This window comes from Podarcis muralis, chromosome 2 (genome assembly GCF_964188315.1).
Source record: "Podarcis muralis chromosome 2, rPodMur119.hap1.1, whole genome shotgun sequence".
Classification (NCBI taxonomy): Eukaryota; Metazoa; Chordata; class Lepidosauria; order Squamata; family Lacertidae; genus Podarcis; species Podarcis muralis.
The window spans coordinates 87,995,633-88,016,254 of record NC_135656.1 but is presented as its reverse complement, the minus strand read 5'-3'; the positions used below and the strand labels follow the sequence as shown (position 1 = coordinate 88,016,254).

General features: G+C 45.0%; 1 protein-coding gene across 1 annotated transcript in view; it reads right to left on the bottom strand.

The window, feature by feature from the left end:
- The window catches only part of PLXND1 (plexin D1), a 157,615-nt gene extending 140,761 nt beyond the window's left edge, over nt 1–16,854 (bottom strand). Inside the window, exon 1 of the mRNA XM_028719286.2 lies at nt 14,125–16,854. Coding sequence (XP_028575119.2) covers nt 14,125–15,693 — 1,569 coding nt within the window. The 5' untranslated portion in view covers nt 15,694–16,854. The remainder of the gene's footprint in view (nt 1–14,124) is intronic.
- Nucleotides 16,855–20,622: the final 3,768 nt, after the last annotated feature.

Here is a 20,622-nt window from a genome sequence, read left to right as displayed (position 1 = left end):
GCCAGGATATGACATTTCTCTCCCTCTTTTTTGCTATGTCAGCTCCAGGTTGGTATAGCAGTGGGGCCTAAGGATCTGTGGAACGTTGCAGAAATACCAAAATTAGAACCATACTTAGTAAACATACAGGGTTGCATCTAATGCCAATACTACTCAGAGTAGACCCATTGAAATAAGCGACATGACTAACTTAAGTTCATTTATTTAAATGGGTCTACTCATTTAATAGAATGCAGTGGGATACAAGCCATGGGCTCCAGACACTGTGCCATCCATGGGCATATCCACAAGGTAACTGAGGAGAAACTTGGCCTGTCCTTATTTTTTAGTCTAGGGCAGGGGTAGTCAACCTTTTTTATACCTACCACCCGCTAATGCATCTTTCTTGATGGTAAAATTTCCTTACCGCCCACCAGTGCTTGATGGAAGGAGGATTCAGCTTGTGCCGTAGAACCCCCTCCTGCCCACCTAGAATCCTGAAACACCCACTAATGGGCGGTAGGGACCAGGCTGACAACCCCTGGTCTAGGGCTACTCCTGTTCAGCTTCCAGTTCCCAGCTCTCAATTCAAAGCCCTGGCCTCAAGCAACTACCCATCCAGGGTTAAAGAACTGTCTTGCTCCCTGTGCATTTTCCTTAGCTGGTGGCATCTCCACTTAGCTTCATTGTCAGTCTCCTTCTATAAAGAAAGTGGGACCCACAACAAAACGTTGCAAAACTATTCCAGATTGTCAGCCATCTCATCTTTATGGTACTCTGTTTCATCCCCCTTCCATGCGGTTTCCCACCCACCCCCATCTGAGTTGCCAGCCAGCCTGCGGTGGCCACTGAACATGCATAGTTCTCAGTGCTCCCCCCCCCCCCCCGCTTGGGGGCTTTTGTACTTCTACAAATGCAGAATAGCTCTCTAGCCTGTTGCTTCTTTTCTGTTTGCCCTGATCACTTTGAAGCAATCACCTTCTCCCAGCTGGAAGCTGGAAGCCTTGACGCGGAGAGGAAAATGTGAAGAACAAACATATAAGAGTCTGCATTTCAGACTTCTGGAGCTATGCACATGTTATATCAACTGGAAATATTATTATTTTTTTACATTTTAAAACAGAATTTTTAAAAAACTAATTATTTATTTAAATTTCTAGTATGCCCGGTTGCAAAGGCTCAAGGCAAACCGCAGTCTGAAACAGAACATCAATCTAGGTCATTGGAAAAAATAATAATACTGGTTCCCATAATGATTTTGATGAATTGTACTGAGATAAATGTTTCAATCCTATGTTTACTGGGGTAGTGCTGACCAGGAGAAGAATGAATAAATTCTTGTGGTTGCAGATTAACTTACATTTGCTTCTACACAGAACTGTAATTACCCTCAAGGCAACACAGTAAGGGGATGGTCAAGTACGGAAAGGAGAGGAAAGTGTGGTCAAGAGTGGAGTAGTCACAAAAGCCGCTCCTCCATGAACCACAAAGGTGGTTTGACAATGCTTGGATTATTACTCCCCACCCATACTTTCTACAAAACCATGCAAGTCTTCACATAAGAAGAGTCTTGATGGATCAGGCCCAGAGCCTATCTTGTCCAACAACCTACCGGTATTTCCAACAATGGCCAACAAGATGCTTATGGGAAGTCTAGAAGAGGAACATGCAGGCCTCTCCTGCAGCTGTTTTCCATCAACTGATATACAGAGGCATGGTGCATTTGATGCTGGAATTAGCATACAGTCTTCATGACTAACAGCCAATGATTATTCTTATTCATCATGAATTTGTCCGATTCCATTTTAAAGCCATGAAAATTGGTGATTCCTATTTCAACTAGTGTATGAAATAAAGAAGTAATGAGGTATAGTTTTAACTATGCTCAGATAAAGTCCTGTTCTTTGCCTTTTCTGAATCTCCCACTGTTTAGCACAGTGATGGCCAAACTTGGCCCTCCAGCTGTTTTGGGACTACAACTCCCATCATCCATGACCACTGGTCCTGTTAGCTAGGGATGATGGGAGTTGTAGTCCTAAAACAGCTGGAGGGCCAAGTTTGGCCATCACTGGTTTAGCATCATTAGGTGATCCCAGGTTCTAAAGTTATGAGAGGAGAAAGACTTCTCTCTACTTTCTTTACACAATGTCTAGTTTTATAAACTTCTAAACTACATAGCTCCAAATGAATTATCAGTAGCCCTTTCTTGCACCTTTTCCAGCTCTAATATTGTGATTTTGCCAGGTGCTGAACAGAAACCCAGGATCCTTGAATATGGAACTGTGTAATTGTCAAAGAATTTCTAATTGCTATGACAACTAGATGAGATACAGAGTTCTGTTTTTATATCTATTAAATTTTACGGGTGTTATTTTCAAAGGCCTCAAAGTAACTTTTACTGTACGCCTAAACACATTGACTTGGAAATATGTAGCATTAATATCCATGGAACCTACTTTAAAATAAAATCGCTTAGGAGAGCAGCCTTAGGGCTCTAGGTTCTACTGAAAATTGATGGACTATATAGTCTAGAAATGACTCTAAGTCATTCTTGATCACTATAATATTTCTCCCAAAGATAATCAACTAATCATAAAAAGCCTACACTTGAGCACAAATCTAGCCACTTCTTACAAAGATGCGGTAAACCTTAATCTACAAACTACTGATGCATTCATTCTTTGATCCACACTACACATAGTGTACACACTACACACTACACATAGTTGCTAGTAACTTTTTCCTAACTTAATAATAATAATAAAGCATGCACAGAAGACTGCGAATTTCACAAGAGGACTGGCAAGGAAAGAGGACTGGCAAGGAAAGAGTGTGTATTTCATCCATTCTTTTCTGGTTTGTTTTTTGTTTTTTAAAAAAGCTGTCCTTCCATTCTCCAGGAAAAAGATATAGGAACCCATATCTTTTTTTCTGGGAAGTGGAAAAGCAATTGGGTTGGGGAAGAGATTAAATACCCAGTCTACTGCTCCACCATTAAAATTTGCAAATTCCCATGACTGTGTTTTATTTAAAACAATAACAACCAGGGGTAATTGTGCCATCAAATGTAACATTTTAACAAAAACTGGTGTAAGGTAGTAGCCAGCTGAGCTGTGGATAAACAAATTCCTGGTTTGAATTTCACCAGTAGCTTACTATTTATTTGAAACATTTATTAATGCCCTTCCTTATATTTGGATTTCAATGCAATGTGCAATTAAAATTACTGTACTCTCTGTTCCCCCCATCTACAACACAGAGGAGGATAATAATAGTAACTTATCTAAAAGAGCTGTTATAAAGATCACAGCTAGATGAAGCACATGATGTGGCATACTTAAAGGTCACATAAAAATGTGAAGCATGTAGTTTGAGTGACCCTTGCAATATGTGTCTGGCTGCATCTCGCATGATGCCATGCACAGTCCTCACCTCACCCATTACTGTTCTGACCTATATCTCCACTTTCAGTCCTTTAGCATGAATTAGTACTTTTCTGTTTAAAGTCTTGCCTTTTTAAAATTGCAAAAAAGTATTTATTTGAAAAGATTTATTAACTTTGGTATTGAAGTGTATCGCGAGAAAAGTTTTAGCCTCAGAAGATTTTTGAATGGGGAATAAATTTATGAAATAAAATTCTACCTTGCACCCTGCACACCCTTTAGGGCCAAACTAGATGTGACTATAACATTTGCAAAAACATGCTCAGATGGGCCATATTTACAAAATATCAACACAGACTTAGCAGAGAGTGGAGGAAAGATTTAACCCTTTTACAGTGGTGCCTCGCAAGACGAAATTAATTCGTTCCGTGAGTTTTGTCGTCTTGCGATTTTTTTCGTCTTACGAAGCACGGTGTCGGAAAAGTTTTGGAAAAGCTTCAAAAATCACCAAAGTCTTCAAAAACCTCAAAAACGGCTACCACACCGTGTGCTATGAGTTGCTCCTCGAAGTCAAGTCGCAACTGTATTAACGGTGTTAAGAAAAAGGAAACAAACTTGCAAGACGTTTCCGTCTTGCGAAGCAAGCCCATAGGGAAAATCGTCTTGCGAAGCAGCTCAAAAAACAAAAAACCCTTTCGTCTTGCGAGTTTTCCGTCTTGCGAGGCATTCGTCTTGCGAGGTAACACTGTACCTCCTATGCTCTTTTCCTGCTAAAAAGTACTTGCATCACTACTATTTGTTGACACAGCTTCAATTTTCGAATGGAAAAAACAGGAGATGTCTATAAAACTCTCCCTCAATGGATATGGTGGCCACAGAAGTGTTTTGCAAGAAAGAAAGAAAGAAAGAAAGAAAGAAAGGGCATGTCTAAGCATGTGATTCAATCACATGCTTACTTAATCACATCTTTTTTGAGTGGCTTCCTTTTCTCTCTCTCTAACACTCTTCCATGGTGCATGGCGGACAATTTTATCTTCTCAAAACTCCAACACCAAGGATAATGGCTCTCTTGCAGGATGTGGTTGCATTTCTGCGGGTATGTTAAGTTTGTTATTTCTGAGTCTGGTGGTGCCAATATAGGTCAAGTCACTAGTTGGCAGAACTGCTACCAGTTCTGAAATGGCTTCCTGTTCCCTGGGGAAAAAATGACTGCCCCATTCAAAGGTCTGGAACAAATATTCTCAGAGCAGATAGTTCTTATTATTCAAATTTCTCAAAGAGAATGAAACTGATTTGCGCTGCTATTATTATTATTATTTCAATTTATACACCGCCCTATACCTGGAGGTCTCAGAGCAGTTCACAAACAAGACCACAACATATAAATCAAACCAAAAACAATAACCCAATTAAAACCTCCCCAAAAAAGAGCCACATTCTAAAAGGATGTTGGATGTCAATAAGATCAACCAAAGGCCTGGTTAAAAAGGAACGTTTTTGGCGCCTAAAGGTATATAATGAAGGCACCAGGCAAATTTCCCTGGGGAGAGCATTCCACAGACGGGGAGCAACTGCAGAGAAGGCCTCTTCTTGTGTTGCCACCCTCCGGACCTCTTGAGGGAAGAGGCGGTCCTTGAGATATTGTGATGCTGAGCTGTTTAAGGCTTTATAGGTCAAAACCAGCACTTTGAATTGGGCCCAGAAACTAATTGGTAACCAGTACAGTTGGACCAGGATCGGTGTAATATGCTCAAACTGTCTTGCTCTAGAGAGCAACCTGGTTGCTGAATTCTGCACTAGCTGAGGTTTCCGAACTGTCTTCAAAGGCAGCCCTACATATAACACACTGCAGTAATCTAACCTTGAAGTTACCAGAGCATAGATAACAGTAGTTAGGCTATTCCTGTCCAGATAGGGGCGTAGCTGGGTCACCAGCCGAAGCTGATGGAAGGCACTCCGGGCCACTGAAGCCACTTGAGCCTCAAGTGACAGCAAAGGATCCAGGAGGACTCCCAGGCCTCCTCCTTCAGAGGAAGTGTAACCCCATAAAGAGCAGGTGACCTCCCAGCCATCTGATCTAGGGAACCACCCACCAAAAGTGCCTCAGTCTTATCTGGAGTGAGCTTCAGTTTGTTGGCTCTCATCCAGTCCATTACTGAGGCAAGACACTGGTCCAGCACTTCCACTGCCTCACCTGCAGGTGTAAAGGAGAAATAGAGCTGAGGGCCATCAGCATACGGTTGACAACTGACTCTGAACCTCTGGATAACTCTACCCAGTGGTTTCATGTAGATGTTAAACAACATTGGGAATAGGATTGAGCCCTGTGGAACCCCACATTGAAGGTTCCATGGGCTGAAAAGCATTCCCCAAGTAACACCCTCTGGGAACAACCATCCAAGTAGGACTGGAACCACCACAAAGGTGCGCTACCCAATCCTAGTTCAGAGAGTCGCTCCAGAAAAGATACCATGGTCGATGATATCGAAAACCTCTGAGAGGTTGAGAAGAATTAACAGGGATGGTTCCCTTGTCTTTCTCTTGATAGAGGTCATCATACAGGGTGACCAAAGCAGTTTGTGTGCCAAAACCAGGCCTAAACCCTGATTGAAATGGATCCAGAAAATCAGTTTCTTCCAAAAGCACCTGGATCTGGTCTGCGACCACTCGCTCCAGAACCTTGTCCAGGAAAGGGAGATTAGCAACTGACTGGTAGTTAGTTAGGTTTTCTGAATCCAGGGAAGATTTCTTAAGGAGTGGTTTTACTACTGCCTCCTTCAAACAGGCAAGGATCACCCCCTCTCATAATTGATCACCTCCCTGGCCCAGCCCAGCTGTTCCCTCCCTGTTGGTTTTTATCAGCCAAGAAGGGCAAGGGTCTAGAGCGCAAGTGGTCACCCTGACTGATCCAAGCACCTTGTCCACATCCTCAAGCCTTACCAACTGAAACTCACCCAACACAACAGGACTAGACTGTGCTCTGGACACCTCATGAGATTCATCATAACAGCAGAGTCAAGATCTTGGTGCATGCAAGCGATTTTATCCTCCAAATGCTTTGCAAACAAGTCACAGCATGCTACCGTTGGTTCTATCACCTCCTTTGGGCCAGCCTGTAAAAGGCCCTGTACAACCCAGAAAAGCGCTGCCAGACGACATAATGAGGATGCAATGGAGGCAGCAAAATATGCCTTCTTTGTTGCCTTCACTGCCACTAGTTAGGCTTGATAATGAGCCCTTACCAGTGTTCGGTTGCATTCATTTGGATCCTTCCTCCACTTCTTCTAGGTTATCTGTTGTGCTCAGTCATCAAACGTACTTAAGGCAGTTAATATTTTTAAATAACTAGTTTGAAGCAGCATTAAAAACAAGCTGCACTTCAGCAACTGGGTGACATAACTGATAGCCTTAGTCTAGGAGAGCCGGTGTAGTGTAGTGGTTAAGAGTGATAGACTCATAATCTGGGGAACCGGGTTCGCGTCTCAGTTCCTCCACATGCAGCTGCTGGGTGACCTTGGGCCAGTCACACTTCTCTGAAGTCTCTCAGCCCCACTCACCTCACAGAGTGTTTGTTGTGGGGGAGGAAGGGAAAGGAGATTGTTAGCTGCTTTGTAGTGATAAAGCGGGATATCAAATCCAAACTCTTCTTCTTCTACTCTTCTTCTTCTAGGACCAGGAAGATGGGTTCTACACTGCTTAGACACCTAACTAAAAAACCTGAGCCCAGTTACTGCCTCTCAACCTGCTCCACCTCACAAGGTTGCTGTGAGGAAATAAAAGGGAGAGAAGGATATAAGCCATTGTGTGATTCCTGAAGGAAAGGCAAGATACAAATGCAGCAAAAAACAAAAAAACCTCGCAAAGAACCCAAAATAAACAACCTTAGCACAAAGACTTATTGCTGTAAGTAGCCATAACAGTTATTCTAAGCAGTTAACACATTTTAGAGGCACTTGAGCTTGCAAGAAGCATTGAAAGTAAGCTGGTTAGCTTTTTGTATTCAAGCACACAGTGCAAGTAGATAAACAGGTACTGCTCCGGTGGGAAGGTAAACGGCATTTCCGTGTGCTGCTTTGGTTCACCAGAAGCGGCTTAGTCATGCTGGCCACATGACCCGGAAGCTGTACGCCGGCTCCCTTGGCCAATAAAGCGAGATGAGCACCGCAACCCCAGAGTTGTCCACGACTGGACCTAATGGTCAGGGGTCCCTTTACCTTTACCTTACTTTTGACTATGGGTTAAAAATTCAACTGAAAGGCAAATACCAAGTACGTTTGGAATACATTTCTACCCTAGACTGTATTTTTATTTACAGAAAAGTGTTAAAGGGTTTGGGCTCTGACCATGGAATGCCCTCTCAACAGAGGCTTGCCTGTTGCCCAGGCCAAAACTTTTTTCTTTGCCCTGGAATTCTAACTTGGATGTATGTTTTAGTATTGAATCATAGAATCATAGAGTTTGAAGCGACCATAAGGGTCATCCGGTCCAGCCCTCTGCAATGCAGGAATCTTGTGCCCGGCGTGGGGCTCAAACCCGCAGCCCTGAGATTAAGAGCCTCATGCTCTACCGACTGAGCTATCCCAGCTATTGTAAAACTTGGTTACAAACTCATGGTTAGCAAGGGAAAAGTTAAACCATGAGCATGAGTTCAGATGACACACTCAGCCAAACTTTGACTTAGCTAAGTTCAGCATGGAAATAAAAAATAAAAAAAAGACCAAGGAGAAGCAATGCCCTGTGAATTCCTCTCCAGGACCCTCACTTTCACATGCTTCTAGTAAATGTGTTCATGTGAACAAGTCCATTGTATAACGAAGTGCTGGTGACAAGACCCAAGTTCTAGAGCCACTAACTTGGAATGTGTCTGTAGAGCATGGGGTAGCCAGTGTGATGCCCTCCAGATGTTGTTGGCTTCCAGCTCCCTTCAGCCCCAGCCAGTATGGCCAATGGTCACATATGATGGGAGATGAAGTCCCAGTTCATGCCGGTTATTCCTACTCTAGATTAAAAGGAATACCCCTTAAATTTCTATCTACGTGATGTGTCCCATATAAATGTTCACTAATATATTCTGAAAAGTTCCTCAGCCCTCAGCCCTGCCATTTCCTTGTTACGCTTCTATTGAAGTGTTTTTCCCATTAGTTTAAATAATGCTGAATATATGCATTTTCATCTCTTCACCCAAGTTCACAAAAAACAACAACCTCAAGTTGCTTTGTGTTTGCATTTTTGTATTGCAGACTTCAAGGTACCTTTGAATTTTAAAAAGAACCTCCCCACCCCAATTTTCATACTAAAAAAGTTACTGTTGTATATGTACAAAGGTACCCAGTTGTCTGGACACATATTTATTGTTGTTTTAAGCAAAGAAAGAAATGAAACAATCCCAAAGCAAGTCAGTTTTGGGCATACTGATTGTGCTGGATGGCTTCATTTTGCTTTTTACTCCAGAAGCATGATTTTCTTTCTTTCTCTTTCCCTTTATTCCCTTCCCAATCCTGTAATATCAATGTCTGAATGCTTACTTATCTTTATCTACCCTATTATTATATCAGCAATATACCCTACAAGTCTAAACTAATTTAAAAAGAAGAACAGTGTCCTTAAATTAATCATTTTTAATATATAATTAAAGATGGTTAATTCAAGATGTGGCCGGTATGCACCAAAGAAGTCAAAAGCCCCAGGAAAACAAACAAAATGTTCAGTTAACCACTGCCCTCTTTTTAGGCCCCTCTTAAAATCCAAATATGGGCTTTACCCAACAAAGAGCTTCACCCTACAAAGAATTGAATATCTGATTCTAAAAGCAGTCGACAGTTCAGCCACTGTAAAAAGCAGAATCTCAGCTTTAAAAAATTAGTTACAGTGGGACATGTGATTACATAACGGTGCAATATTTAGTGTATTCACCCTTAAGGAATTAACTGAAACACCATCCAATTACCAAATGTCTTGGCTGTAGCAGCTTAAAACCTGTACTTGATGATTACTGAAGCATATCTATGAATTAACTGCAGTGAGGCCGCAAACTTTAGCAAAGCATTGAAGCTGCCATGCCAAATGCATTTGGTTAACAGAAAAACTCCTTTCTGACACCGCCAGTGGAAGGCAGACAGAGAGAGAAGACCAAACTTTCATGGTCCAGCTTCTCTGTGAAATCAAACAGATGTTTCATGATCCCCGGGAAGAAATGTGTTGTGCATCTTTCCCAGAGGAAGAGAAAACAAGGCAGCCCTGGTAACTTTTCAAAAAAGGAAAAACAGGCACTGACATTCAGCCGACACTAACATTTATGTCCAGTTGGTAACAAATTTTGACAATAGCAAACTTTCACCCTGAAAGCTGTAAAACAAGGCAGCCTGTGTCCCTTCTCTCTGAACTTTACACATACAAGAGCTGCCCCACTGCAGGAATATGTGGGAAGAGAACAACTGTAACGGAACACACATTCTTAAGAGAAAAAACCCAAAAGTGGGTGAGCAGAGAGTGGGGGTGGGGGGAAGCAAAACTATGAGTCACCAGTGGTTCACTTAGGACAGAGAACTTGGGAAGAAAGGAACTTCTTGATTTAAAAAAAGTGTGTGTGAGGGGGGGTTAAATTCTTTATGCATTTGTGTGCACAAAACCACTGCACATTTGGCTTCCTTGTAAACTGCAAAAGAACCCAACTGACTTTCACAATGTACCTAGGGTTGATATATGATACTGCATGAATATAAGCTATGTGGGTGGAAAGATGATCACCATGCTTCACCCATCTTTCCCCCTAAAAGATACTCCCTCTGTTGCAGGTATACAGCACACATTTAGCAAGTACTTATAATGTACTACTACTAATAATAATAATAATAACAATAAATTATTATTCATACCCCACCCATCTGGCTGGGTTTCCCCAACCACTCTGGACAGCTTCCAACAAAATATTAAAATACAATAGTCTATTAAACATTAAAAGCTTTGCTAAACAGGGCTGCCTTCAGATGTCTTCTAAAAGTCTGGTAGTTGTTTTTCTCTTTGACATCTAGTGGGAGGGTGTTCCACAGGGCGGGTGCCACTACCAAGAAGGCCCACATATAAAGTGACCATATGCTTTTTATTTCACCAAGTGTACACAAAGAAACTTAACTGGGAGACCCAAAGTCATTGTTGCTCTCCAGAGCATGTCGCTCTCCATAGCTTGAGTTAAAGTAGACACATACATTTAGCTTCAAACATTTTGGGGTACAAGACGATACACACTCTAAATCTGTAATATGTAAAGTGGCCTTAAGGACCCACACAATACATTAGTAGAACTGATAATGGATTTAATAGTCATCATGGGTATGAAAAAACCCAAATGTTTTCAGCAAAAAACAACTCAAAACTTCAGGGAACATCCCTCCCCCCTCTTTCCCACTCACAGCATCACTTTTGGATATGGATCTTAACATATACACTCTCACTGCAGGGAGTGCTGAATGAACCAGTAAATCTGAATGTGGGGTGTCCCTGACCTAGGGAAGAAACTGTACTTTCCACCAGGTTCACTGTTGCAAGGTTATGTATGTGGTGTTAGGGGGTGGGTAATACCTGGTAGGTATGCTCCTTCTGGGTTACTTAGTCCATCTTTAGTTCCCACCCTGTACTCAGCACTCACCTGTGCAAAGACAGGCTCCAGCGGATTGAGTAGACGAGACTAATAGTGTGTCCAACAGGCAAGAAAGCGGTTTCTGCACATGCTGTAGAGGGAAGTGAGGGGCAGGTGGGGCTCGTCAACCCAAGAAGGTAGCCCATCTAGGAGAAGGAAAACTCTGATCCAAAACCTCTGCCCTACACAAATCCAGAGTGAAGTCTCTAAGACAGTTGGATGGTGCCTTGTACACCTCCTTCTGGCAACATCTGCAGTCAAGCTGGTGCCAAACGTATTGCTCTGCTTTCCTTTGGACCACATCAGCGAGGCCGAGGGATGGGTGTGTACTGTCGTCTGGGCAGCCCAGGACCCCCATACGCACTGCCCAGGCTTGTGCTCCAGGGAAGTCACTTTGGTGCTGCTAACGCAGTGGTTTGACTTCACCCCCGAAGGTGCACTCCATTGGCTCTCAAGACAGATGCCAACAACAACAACTGTTGCAGGGTTGATCACTGAGATTCTGTGTTCAAATTAATGTGGAATCCCCTAATTAATTATGCACTTTTATCCACAGGAGTTGGAAAGGGATTAAAAGAGCCTAAGGCCCCCAACACCCATTACTCTGTCCAGCTGCAACCATTGAGGAGGAAATGCCAACGAATAGAACTTTAACATGGCTAAATTGCAAGTTAGAGATATAGATTATGAATTTAGGTCCCCTTTATACATGCATTCTAACAGACACACAAAAACCAATGTTTAGAACAATCTAAGCATTGAATGTACTATTATAAAAAGCCAGTGTAAGTGTTTAAGACCCTGGTCTTGCAAAACCTTGGTGGCTACATTCTTTCTCAATGGTTGGAGGTAGCAATGCTTCTGAATGCTAATTGCTGGAAACCTCATGATGGGTCAGAGCTCTTGTGCTTGGTTCCCGCTTGTGGGATTCCCACAGGCATCTGGTTTGCCACTGTGAGAACAGGATGCTGGACTAGATGGGTCACTGGCCTGATCCAGCAGGCTCTTCTTATATTTGTATCACACCCTAACCTACCTCACAGGGTTGTTGCAAGAAGAAAACTGGAGAACCATGTGTGCTGCCTTTGTTCCTTAGGTGAAAGGAGGGGTGCAAGTGTAAATAATAATAGCAAATAGAAGAAAGAATGCATTGCACACAGAAACAGAAGTTTGCAATTTGTTTGGGATGCAGAATCAAACCTACAAAAATTAAAGATGCTGGGTTCTAAATCAATCTGTCAAAGCTCAGTGATATTTGGACCCAATGTATTGATTTAGTCTATTCATGTGAAGGATACTGTCAGCAGATACGTGAAAGTCCACTGTTTGCAATACAAAACAGGACAAAACAAAGGAAGCCTTGAAGAACCAGTTAGAAATTGCTTTTTAAGCTACACTACAGATTTACAGTGCAATCTTAAGCATGTCATCTCAGAAGTAAGTCCTATTGAATTCAATGGGGCTTGCTTGCAGGTAAGTAGGGTCACGATGGCAGGCTAGTATGTCTTTTTAACTTTCATATTGCTTTGGACATGATATAAATGTTTAATTTTTTAGAAGTTAGCTCTGTACAAAGAACTATATCCAAGGCTTACACTGACTGTTTAAGGAGCTTTCCCTGTGCAAAATCTGCACAATCAGCATTGTGGAGAGATGACAACATAAGAGAAGGACATCTAACCAAGGGAAACACAGCACCATATTCTACCAAAACAATGTACCTTGATTCCAAAATTGCCTCAGCAGATTGCTTCATCAGAGAGATTTCTCTTTTCTCCATCACCCACATTGTTTTCCCAATGGAAAATCTGTACTTTGCTCTCGAATAGTAAAATGCCCAGGAAACAGGATTACTATCACAATGAGTCTTTCTTCAGAGATACACATGATGCAAATAGACCTCTTAAGGACCACCTTGCTAGATCAGCCCACCTAAATCTATTACTCTGCTTCCAACAGTAGCCAAACAGATGCTTTCTAGCAGGGCCTGAAAACAGCAGCCATTCCCTGCTACCTACTTCTTCACCAGCAACTGATTGCTGACAGCAATGGGATAAAATCATCTTCCACAAATTTGCCTAACTATTCCCTTTTAATAGGGATAATGGGAGTTTAAGTGCAACAACTTCAGGAAAGACAAAAGTTCCCCATCTATGGTTTTTACAGCAGTCACAGTTCAGATTCCCATGCCTGGATAAACTGAAGATTGAACTGTTAAACTAAACATCCAGAAAAGTGTCTTCTGAAGTCAACTAAGCCAAGATCTAATTGCATGGCAGCAAATCCCAGACATTAATTATGCACTGTGTGCCCGAAGCACAGCAGACTGTTCAAAGAACGTTCGTTACAGGTAAGCAACCTGCCATTTCTTTTGCCTGCCCTGAAGCTATTTGCAATCCATTTCATCTAGTGACCCCAAGCTCTGGACTTCCAAGGGAGGAGTAAAATGTCTCTCCACCCACTTTCTCCACACGCCATGCACAATTCTATAAACTTCTATCATGCCTCTATCTAATCCTTCGGCCACAAAGTAGGTAAACTGAAAAACACTGCCCTCCTAAACCTTTTGCTCAATGGGGACACAGTGCACCATGACCTTGATGGTTTTGGTTGACCTTTCCTTTTGCCCGGTCAAAAGGGACACTCTCCAATATAACTCTCTGTGCTGCAGCTACTTACAGAGGGGCTCCCAGGTAAGTCATCACCAGCCCAGCCCAAAACCACACCTGAATGACGCAGTCCTCTGCTTCTAACATTGGAACTGCTTTACCGCCTGGTACCACATCCCACAAAGTCTTCCTCCTAATCCCTATGGAGGGTGGCTGTCCTTGCTCAGCTTTTTGGACATGCTCAGCTGCACTCTCTTTATCACTGTTGGCATCATGCTACAATTTATTCCCCACCCTTCACCCTAAGTTCCCAGGGCTGGTTGCAGCAAATTAAAACACAACATTGCTATTAACAAGCACTATGGAAAACAAGTTTAAAACCACCTAAAACTACAAAAACAAAGTGGGCCCCCAAAATACATGGCAGTGAGAGCCCGGGCACTAAAAGCAGGCCAAACTTTGCCTAACTGTGGAGACTGATAGGCAAGCCTTCTGGGTCGCCCGCCTTCTCCCTTACCTGGATTTTCCTCTTCTCGCAGGCGGGCCCGGTGCCTTGCACCACGCTGTCGAGCACCGTGACCAGCCCGGCGTCGGGAGCCACGAAGCAAGAGTTCCTGGCCACCCGGATGGCCTCCTCAATCTCGGCGAAGCGGAAAACACACAGCGCGGAGGGCTGGGGCGCTTGCCGGCCCCCAAACCCCGTCCCGGAGGAGGACGAGGCCTTCTCGAAGACCCCGAAGAGCAGCTCCTCCGGCCGGGGCGGCGAAGCGCTTCCCGAGCCCACCTGCAGGGCGGCGCTGGCGGGGAAGACCGACACCAGCCGGTTGAAGAGGTCGCCGCCGCCGGCCGCCCCCGCCGCCGCCCCACCTCCGCGCCAGGCGCCGCTGCTGCACTGCAGCCCCATCTGGATGTAGGACTCGGTCAGCTTCTTGGTCTCCGCGCCGCCGCCGCCGCTGCTGCCGTTCAGAGTCGTCGCCTCAGCCGGGTCGCCCAGGCAGATGCGCGCCAGCAGGCTGTGCGAGTGGCTCTCCTTTTCCCGCGCATTCGCCTCGCTGTTGAGGGCCAAGTAGGCGTAGCGGCCGAGCGGGGCGCCCGCCGGAGGCGAGAGCGGGAGGCCGCTCCGGGCAGGGGCGCCGCCGGGGAGAAGGGAGGCCCCAGGCCCGGCGTAGGGGCTCCGGCCGCTGGGGGCGCCCTTTTCCTCGCCGGGGCGAGAAGGCGGCGGCTGCGACGGCGGCGGTCGGGCTCCGCGGTGCAGGAAGGCGCGCACGAAGCTGAGCTTGTGGCGCTCCTTGGCGCCCTGCTTGATCTTGAAGATGTTGTCGTCGGAGGGGTTGATGTCGAAGGTGAAGAGGCGCGCCAGGTCCCCGCGGGCGTCCAGAGCGCGGATGGCGATCTCGGGCGTGTTCTCGAAGCGGTGGTCCTCCAGGCTGGCGTTGCGCGGGAAGAAGGGGCTGCCCAAGCCCGTGTAAGTGGCGGCCACCAGCAGGCGCGTGTCCTGCCCGGCCTGCTTGAGCACCAAGCCCACGGTGGACGCGTTGGCGTGGTTGGCCGCCACGTTGAGCATGCTGGGGAACACCGTGACCTGGTCCCCGCCGCCGCCTCCACCTGCCCCGGGCGGGAAAGCGACGGCCACGACGGAGATGTTGTCCATGCTGCGCAGCTGGCAGAAGCCCTGGTAGACGGAGCCGCACACCACCAGGATGCCTTGCTCCGGGTCGGGCTGCAGCAGCTTGTTGTAGTTGTCGGTGGGCTTGCGGGCGTGCTCGCACGACGCCTGGGGCAGCTGGGGAGCGTGGCAAAGCGGGTTGTCCTCCTTGGGTCCCACCTGCTCCTCCACCTCCAGGGTCAGGTTGGGGCCCGACAGCTGGTAGAGCCGGTTGACGGCCGCCAGGTACACCTTGCCTCCCGACGCATCCAGAGCGAAGTTGTTGGTGGCCGTGAGCGAGACGAACTTGTGCTGCACTTCCAGCCCGGGCACCGGGAGCACCGGGAGCAGCAGCAAGAGCACGAGGGGAAAGGCTGGGAGAAGGCGATCGCCCCGCGGCAGCACCTGGCTAGCGCCTCGCCGACCCGGCGAAGAAACCATCCTGCCTCCTGGGCTGCTGCTCTGAACAGAGCATGAGGCTCCTCGGCGAAACGGGGCTTGGCAATCGCCAGGAAAGGAAAGAGCGGCGGCGGCGGCGGCGGATGAAGCAACGCAGCGGAGCACGAGAAAGGAAAACCTGTTTCCTGCAGAGGATCTAACACGCCTCAGCTCCGGAGTGACGCCAGGAGGGAAGTCCCGAGCCTTTGTTGCAAGCGATCGGCAGCCTTTTGCCTCCTTACTGGACCGACGTCTCGAGTGGGGTTAAAACGGCACGTCTGAGAAAAACTGCGCCCTCCCCTAAGTCTGACAGCTTCTCTCTCCTTCCTTTCTCTCTCTCTCTCTTTCTGTCTCTGCCTGAGGACAAGCTGCCGCTCTCCGACTTCTCCGAGGTCCTCTTTTTTTTTTTTTTGGTATTACCTCTCCCCCCTCCTTTATTTAGGGTTTGTCATGTGAATATGATTAAGTTGAAGCAATTTTTCCCCAAAGCTGGAAGGCAATCACCGCACCAGCCCCAAACACAAAGAAGCAGCTCTTGATAGCAGCTCCTTTGCTAACAAATAACTCTTGTGTTTTGCGCTTTTCTCCTTTTTTTTTTTATGTTGGGAAGCAAGAATGTAGGACTCCACTAGCGGGAGGCGGAGGGGAAGGGTGGTGGGAAGAAGAAGAGTAGGAGATAGAAAACTTTTCTTCTCTAGCCATAAAGCAACACTGCAATCAGTTGTAAAAATAGACCTAACCAAACAACATTAATTTCAGGAAAAGGCAACACTAAGCGACCCCTTCTCCTTGCAAGCTGTTATTCTCTCCCTCTCCCACCCCCAGCAATGAAAATAAGTTGACTCTCCATCTGCTTGAAGTGCTGCCCTACTCATAAAAAGGGTTTTACCAGAAAGGATAACAAAAAAGAGAAGGTCAGGCTGTCTGGGGTTTGGGGGTCAGGAATAAATTAAGAGGACAAGTATGCCGAGCATGTAAGATGAGGGAGGGGTGAACTGGTTCAGTCCCACTGTGTTTTGCTCATTGACACCATAGAGCAGCGAGAGTGTTTGAAAATGTACTTCAGAGTGTGCTGAACTGCAGGGCACCTCTTGTGTTCTCCCAAGTTCACAATCTCAGGGACCTCCTTCCCCACAGATCAGTTGTAGCACACTCCAGGTTTCCTCCTCATCAGTCCACCACTTGGAGGAATCGTCTCTTGACCATCATTATTTTGAAAAGACAGTGCCTGTTTTAGATCACTCTGCTTAGTGCACTGTTAATGATACATTCTTTTTCAATGGTTTTATTTTTTAAAAAAATAGTGTAGTAATAGCTTTTCGTGAAGAACATCTGTTGTGTAAAGCATAGACTTTTAGACTTTGGTCTGAGATGCCTGGTTAGATATCTCCACTCTGCCACAAAGCTTTTTGGGCATCACTGGAGCTGTTGTCACATACTCTGACCTGAGCTGCTCAAAGGTGATGGGTTACAAATGTAATAAATTAAAATAAAGTGGCATGTCACAAATGGAAGCTTTTGGTACATCAGAGACACTTGAAACTCCTGGTGCCTACACACTTCAAACATTAACTGCTTCTCTTGTGATTTGGAGCTCTTGCAACATTCCCACTACCATCATCCCCAGCACTCTGGTCCCACTGTTCCATGCCAGCTTCCCAGACTCTTAACATTTGATTGCCTCACCTGTCGGGTTCTGGCACGGATTTCTGCCCCTAAGATCTGGGTATCTTCATGCAAACAAAGGCAATTCAAGCCACTTTACAATTTCCCCCCTCTGCAAATATTATTCAGGAGCAAATGCCCCACACCTACAGGAGTGCACACCCTCGTGAGTAAACAAATAAGAGTAGGGGGGTACATGTCCTGAAAATCACTTTTCACTCAGCTATATTTAGTATGTAGAAACAAAGCAAAGAGAACACAAGTTCAAGTCCTGAGCTTATTGTGATATGCAGATGGTTAGTTAAGGCCTGACCAAATGACACGTGACTGACATGTTCGGCAGTCTCATGATCACTTCTTCAGTTCTGGGGTGCTGGGAACTTAAGTGAGGGAACTGAAAGAGTGTGTTTTATGCTTTACCGTCTTGCCATTTTTCTTCTCAGTATTCCCCACCCCCTTGCTTTCTACCCATGTGTATCTTTTCTCCTGAGGGTGGAAAAGCAGCTGGGGTAATTCCCCGGAAAGGAAATGGTTAAGCCACTCCCCTGTCTCCTCCATTCATCTGATCATAGTCTTACCCTTCTACATTTTACTTTTATTGTCTTTTATATATATAAAAAACCCCGCAGAATGACACAATTACACACAACTGCTGTGTCACATTGGCCTTCAGCCACCCAGACTAACTGGTTGAATGCCCCTTCATAGTTCAAGCTCACACAAAGAGTGGGTGGCTGATTCTCCAGTGTTAATTTTTCCTGTAAGGTTCTGTATCTATAGAAGCAGTTGCTGGCATTGGGCCAGAATGTTGCCCTTTAGGAAATGGGAGGTGACTAGTAGATGGCATATCAAGCTTTCTTACAAGATTGATTCAATCAGAGGGGAAACAGCAATCATTTTTTAACTCTGAGCCTTTCTGGCTCCATGGAGTTGACAACGTTCCCCCCCCCCAAAAAAAAAGTCACATGATACAGAGATTCCTTAACCTTAAAATCACGATTCAATGTTAAATCACAGGAACGTGAATTGTTGTTATTATTATTTTATCTTTTCTAATTCAGCCTTTTAATGCTCCAAAGGCATGTGAAGGAAAAATTAATAATGTGCCTGTAGTGTCCCCTAAAGGCTCAGAACTAAAAAAGAAGGGGGGAGGGGGGACCACACAACTGCATTTTTCTTTATCGTTAATCTTATAGTGTTGATGTAGTTTATTATGATAGATATAAGGAGCAGGGGAAGGACATGCTTTCCTCCCTCCCAAAGGCTGGGAAACTGACATCCATAGTCCCATTCTTTGTATTCCACACAGCTCATTAGATGCCAGGACCCTAAGCAATGGGACAGCCTTATTTTGCTAAGAAAGACTATGATTTTAGCACTGAATAGCAAAAGCTTCCTTTTGGTGGAGCAAATTTGCTGCTTTGTTGGTCACCCGCCTGCTAGTGTTGAAAGGCTCCATTTCCTATTTTATTTCCTTGTGCCCACTCAAGATCTTGTGACACCCAAGTTATTTCCACGTGTAGAAGACATCAGTAAGGGTGATGGGAATTCTGAATGATCCATGCTCAGGATGGGGAGCGAGCCCTACCTCGTTGTCTAATCTTATTTCTACACCTGCCAGCTTGTTTCACCTGCTTTCCTAGCTTTTTCTCCTCTTCAGAGCATTAATTAATACATAAGAGCAGTGGCTAGCCAAAAGCGCGTGTTAAATGAAATACAGAATTCCTCTGTCTGTCCGTCTATCTCATAGTTCATGCTAATCATATTCCTAATGGATAGAGTTATTAATGTGGAACTCCTATAATTGCTGGGATTTTACATTTTCAGTTTCTGAGTTTCAAATCCAACTGTGAGCAAGGAATAAACACCAATGTTTTGAAGATAATAACACCTTATGTTTAACACCTTTTATTGGAAAGTGCCAAAGGAATTTATAAGCATAAGTTAATTAAACATTACGATACACAGCTGAGCTACAGAAGAATCATTAGCCCCATTTCACAAAAGGATAGAATGAGATAAGTAAAGGTAAAGGTACCCCTGCCCGTACGGGCCAGTCTTGCCAGACTCTAGGGTTGTGCACTCATCTCACTCTATAGGCCGGGAGCCAGCGCTGTCCGCAGACACTTCCGGGTCACGTGGCCAGCGTGACAAGCTGCATCTGGCGAGCCAGCGCAGCACACGGAAACGCCGTTTACCTTCCCGCTGGTAAGCGGTCCCTATTTATCTACTTGCACCCGGAGGTGCTTTCGAACTGCTAGGTTGGCAGGCGCTGGGACAGAATGAGATACTGGGCCTATAATTTCCAATGTCTTTACTGAATTGTGATGCTTTCATTTTAGGGTCTTCAGCCAATTATCTGATAGGGTAAATCTTTGGGGGAGGGGAGAAAGAGAACAGGCTCCTTTGTATTAGCGGCCCAAACTCTGGCACCATAAGGAGGAATCTAGAAGAAACAGTCATAGCCAGTGATTCTATGGTCTTCACACCAGGCAGCTGCTAAACTGGAATCACACTAGTCTAATATATGTCCCATCTGCACTATACATTTCTCTCAGTATGATATCACTTTAAGCAGTCATTGTTTTCCCCAAAGAATCCTGGGAATGGTAGTTTGTTAGGGGTGCCTAGAGTTGTTAGGAGATCCCTAATTTTGCAATTTCAAAACTGGTTTAACAGCCCCTCTTCCCAGGGGACTATGGGAATTATAGCTCTGTGAGGTGAATAGGGATCTCCTAACAACTAAGCACCATTAACAAACTACAGTTCCCAGAATTCATGGGGGGAAGCTATGACTATTTAAAGTGGTATGGTACTGTTTTAAATGTATAGTGCAGATGGGGGCTTAGTCACAACTTTGTGCTCAAACAGAAGGAGAGTCAACAGTACAACAGCAGAAGCAAAAAATGCCAGCATAGCAACAGCAACAGTCACACCTAGTGTCCATGGAAAATGCCTCCACCAACCCCTTCATGGATAAAGTTCACTTAATCCTTCCAGGAAATGGGAATTGTGCACATTTCCAAGTCAATGTGCACAATCTCCAGCTAGCCTTGGGGAATGTGCACATAGTGACTGAATTTTGTACATTATCTGGCAATTGTACATACTCTCCAACAAACTTTCAGGGCTGTGCATATATCAGCATAATGTTGTAATTTTTCTGGCCGTTATGCATAATCTCCAACAGGCTTTTGGAACCCTGCGTATCTCAGCTAATTTTTTTACATTTTCTGGCTTATAAGGTATAATAACCAGCAGACCTTA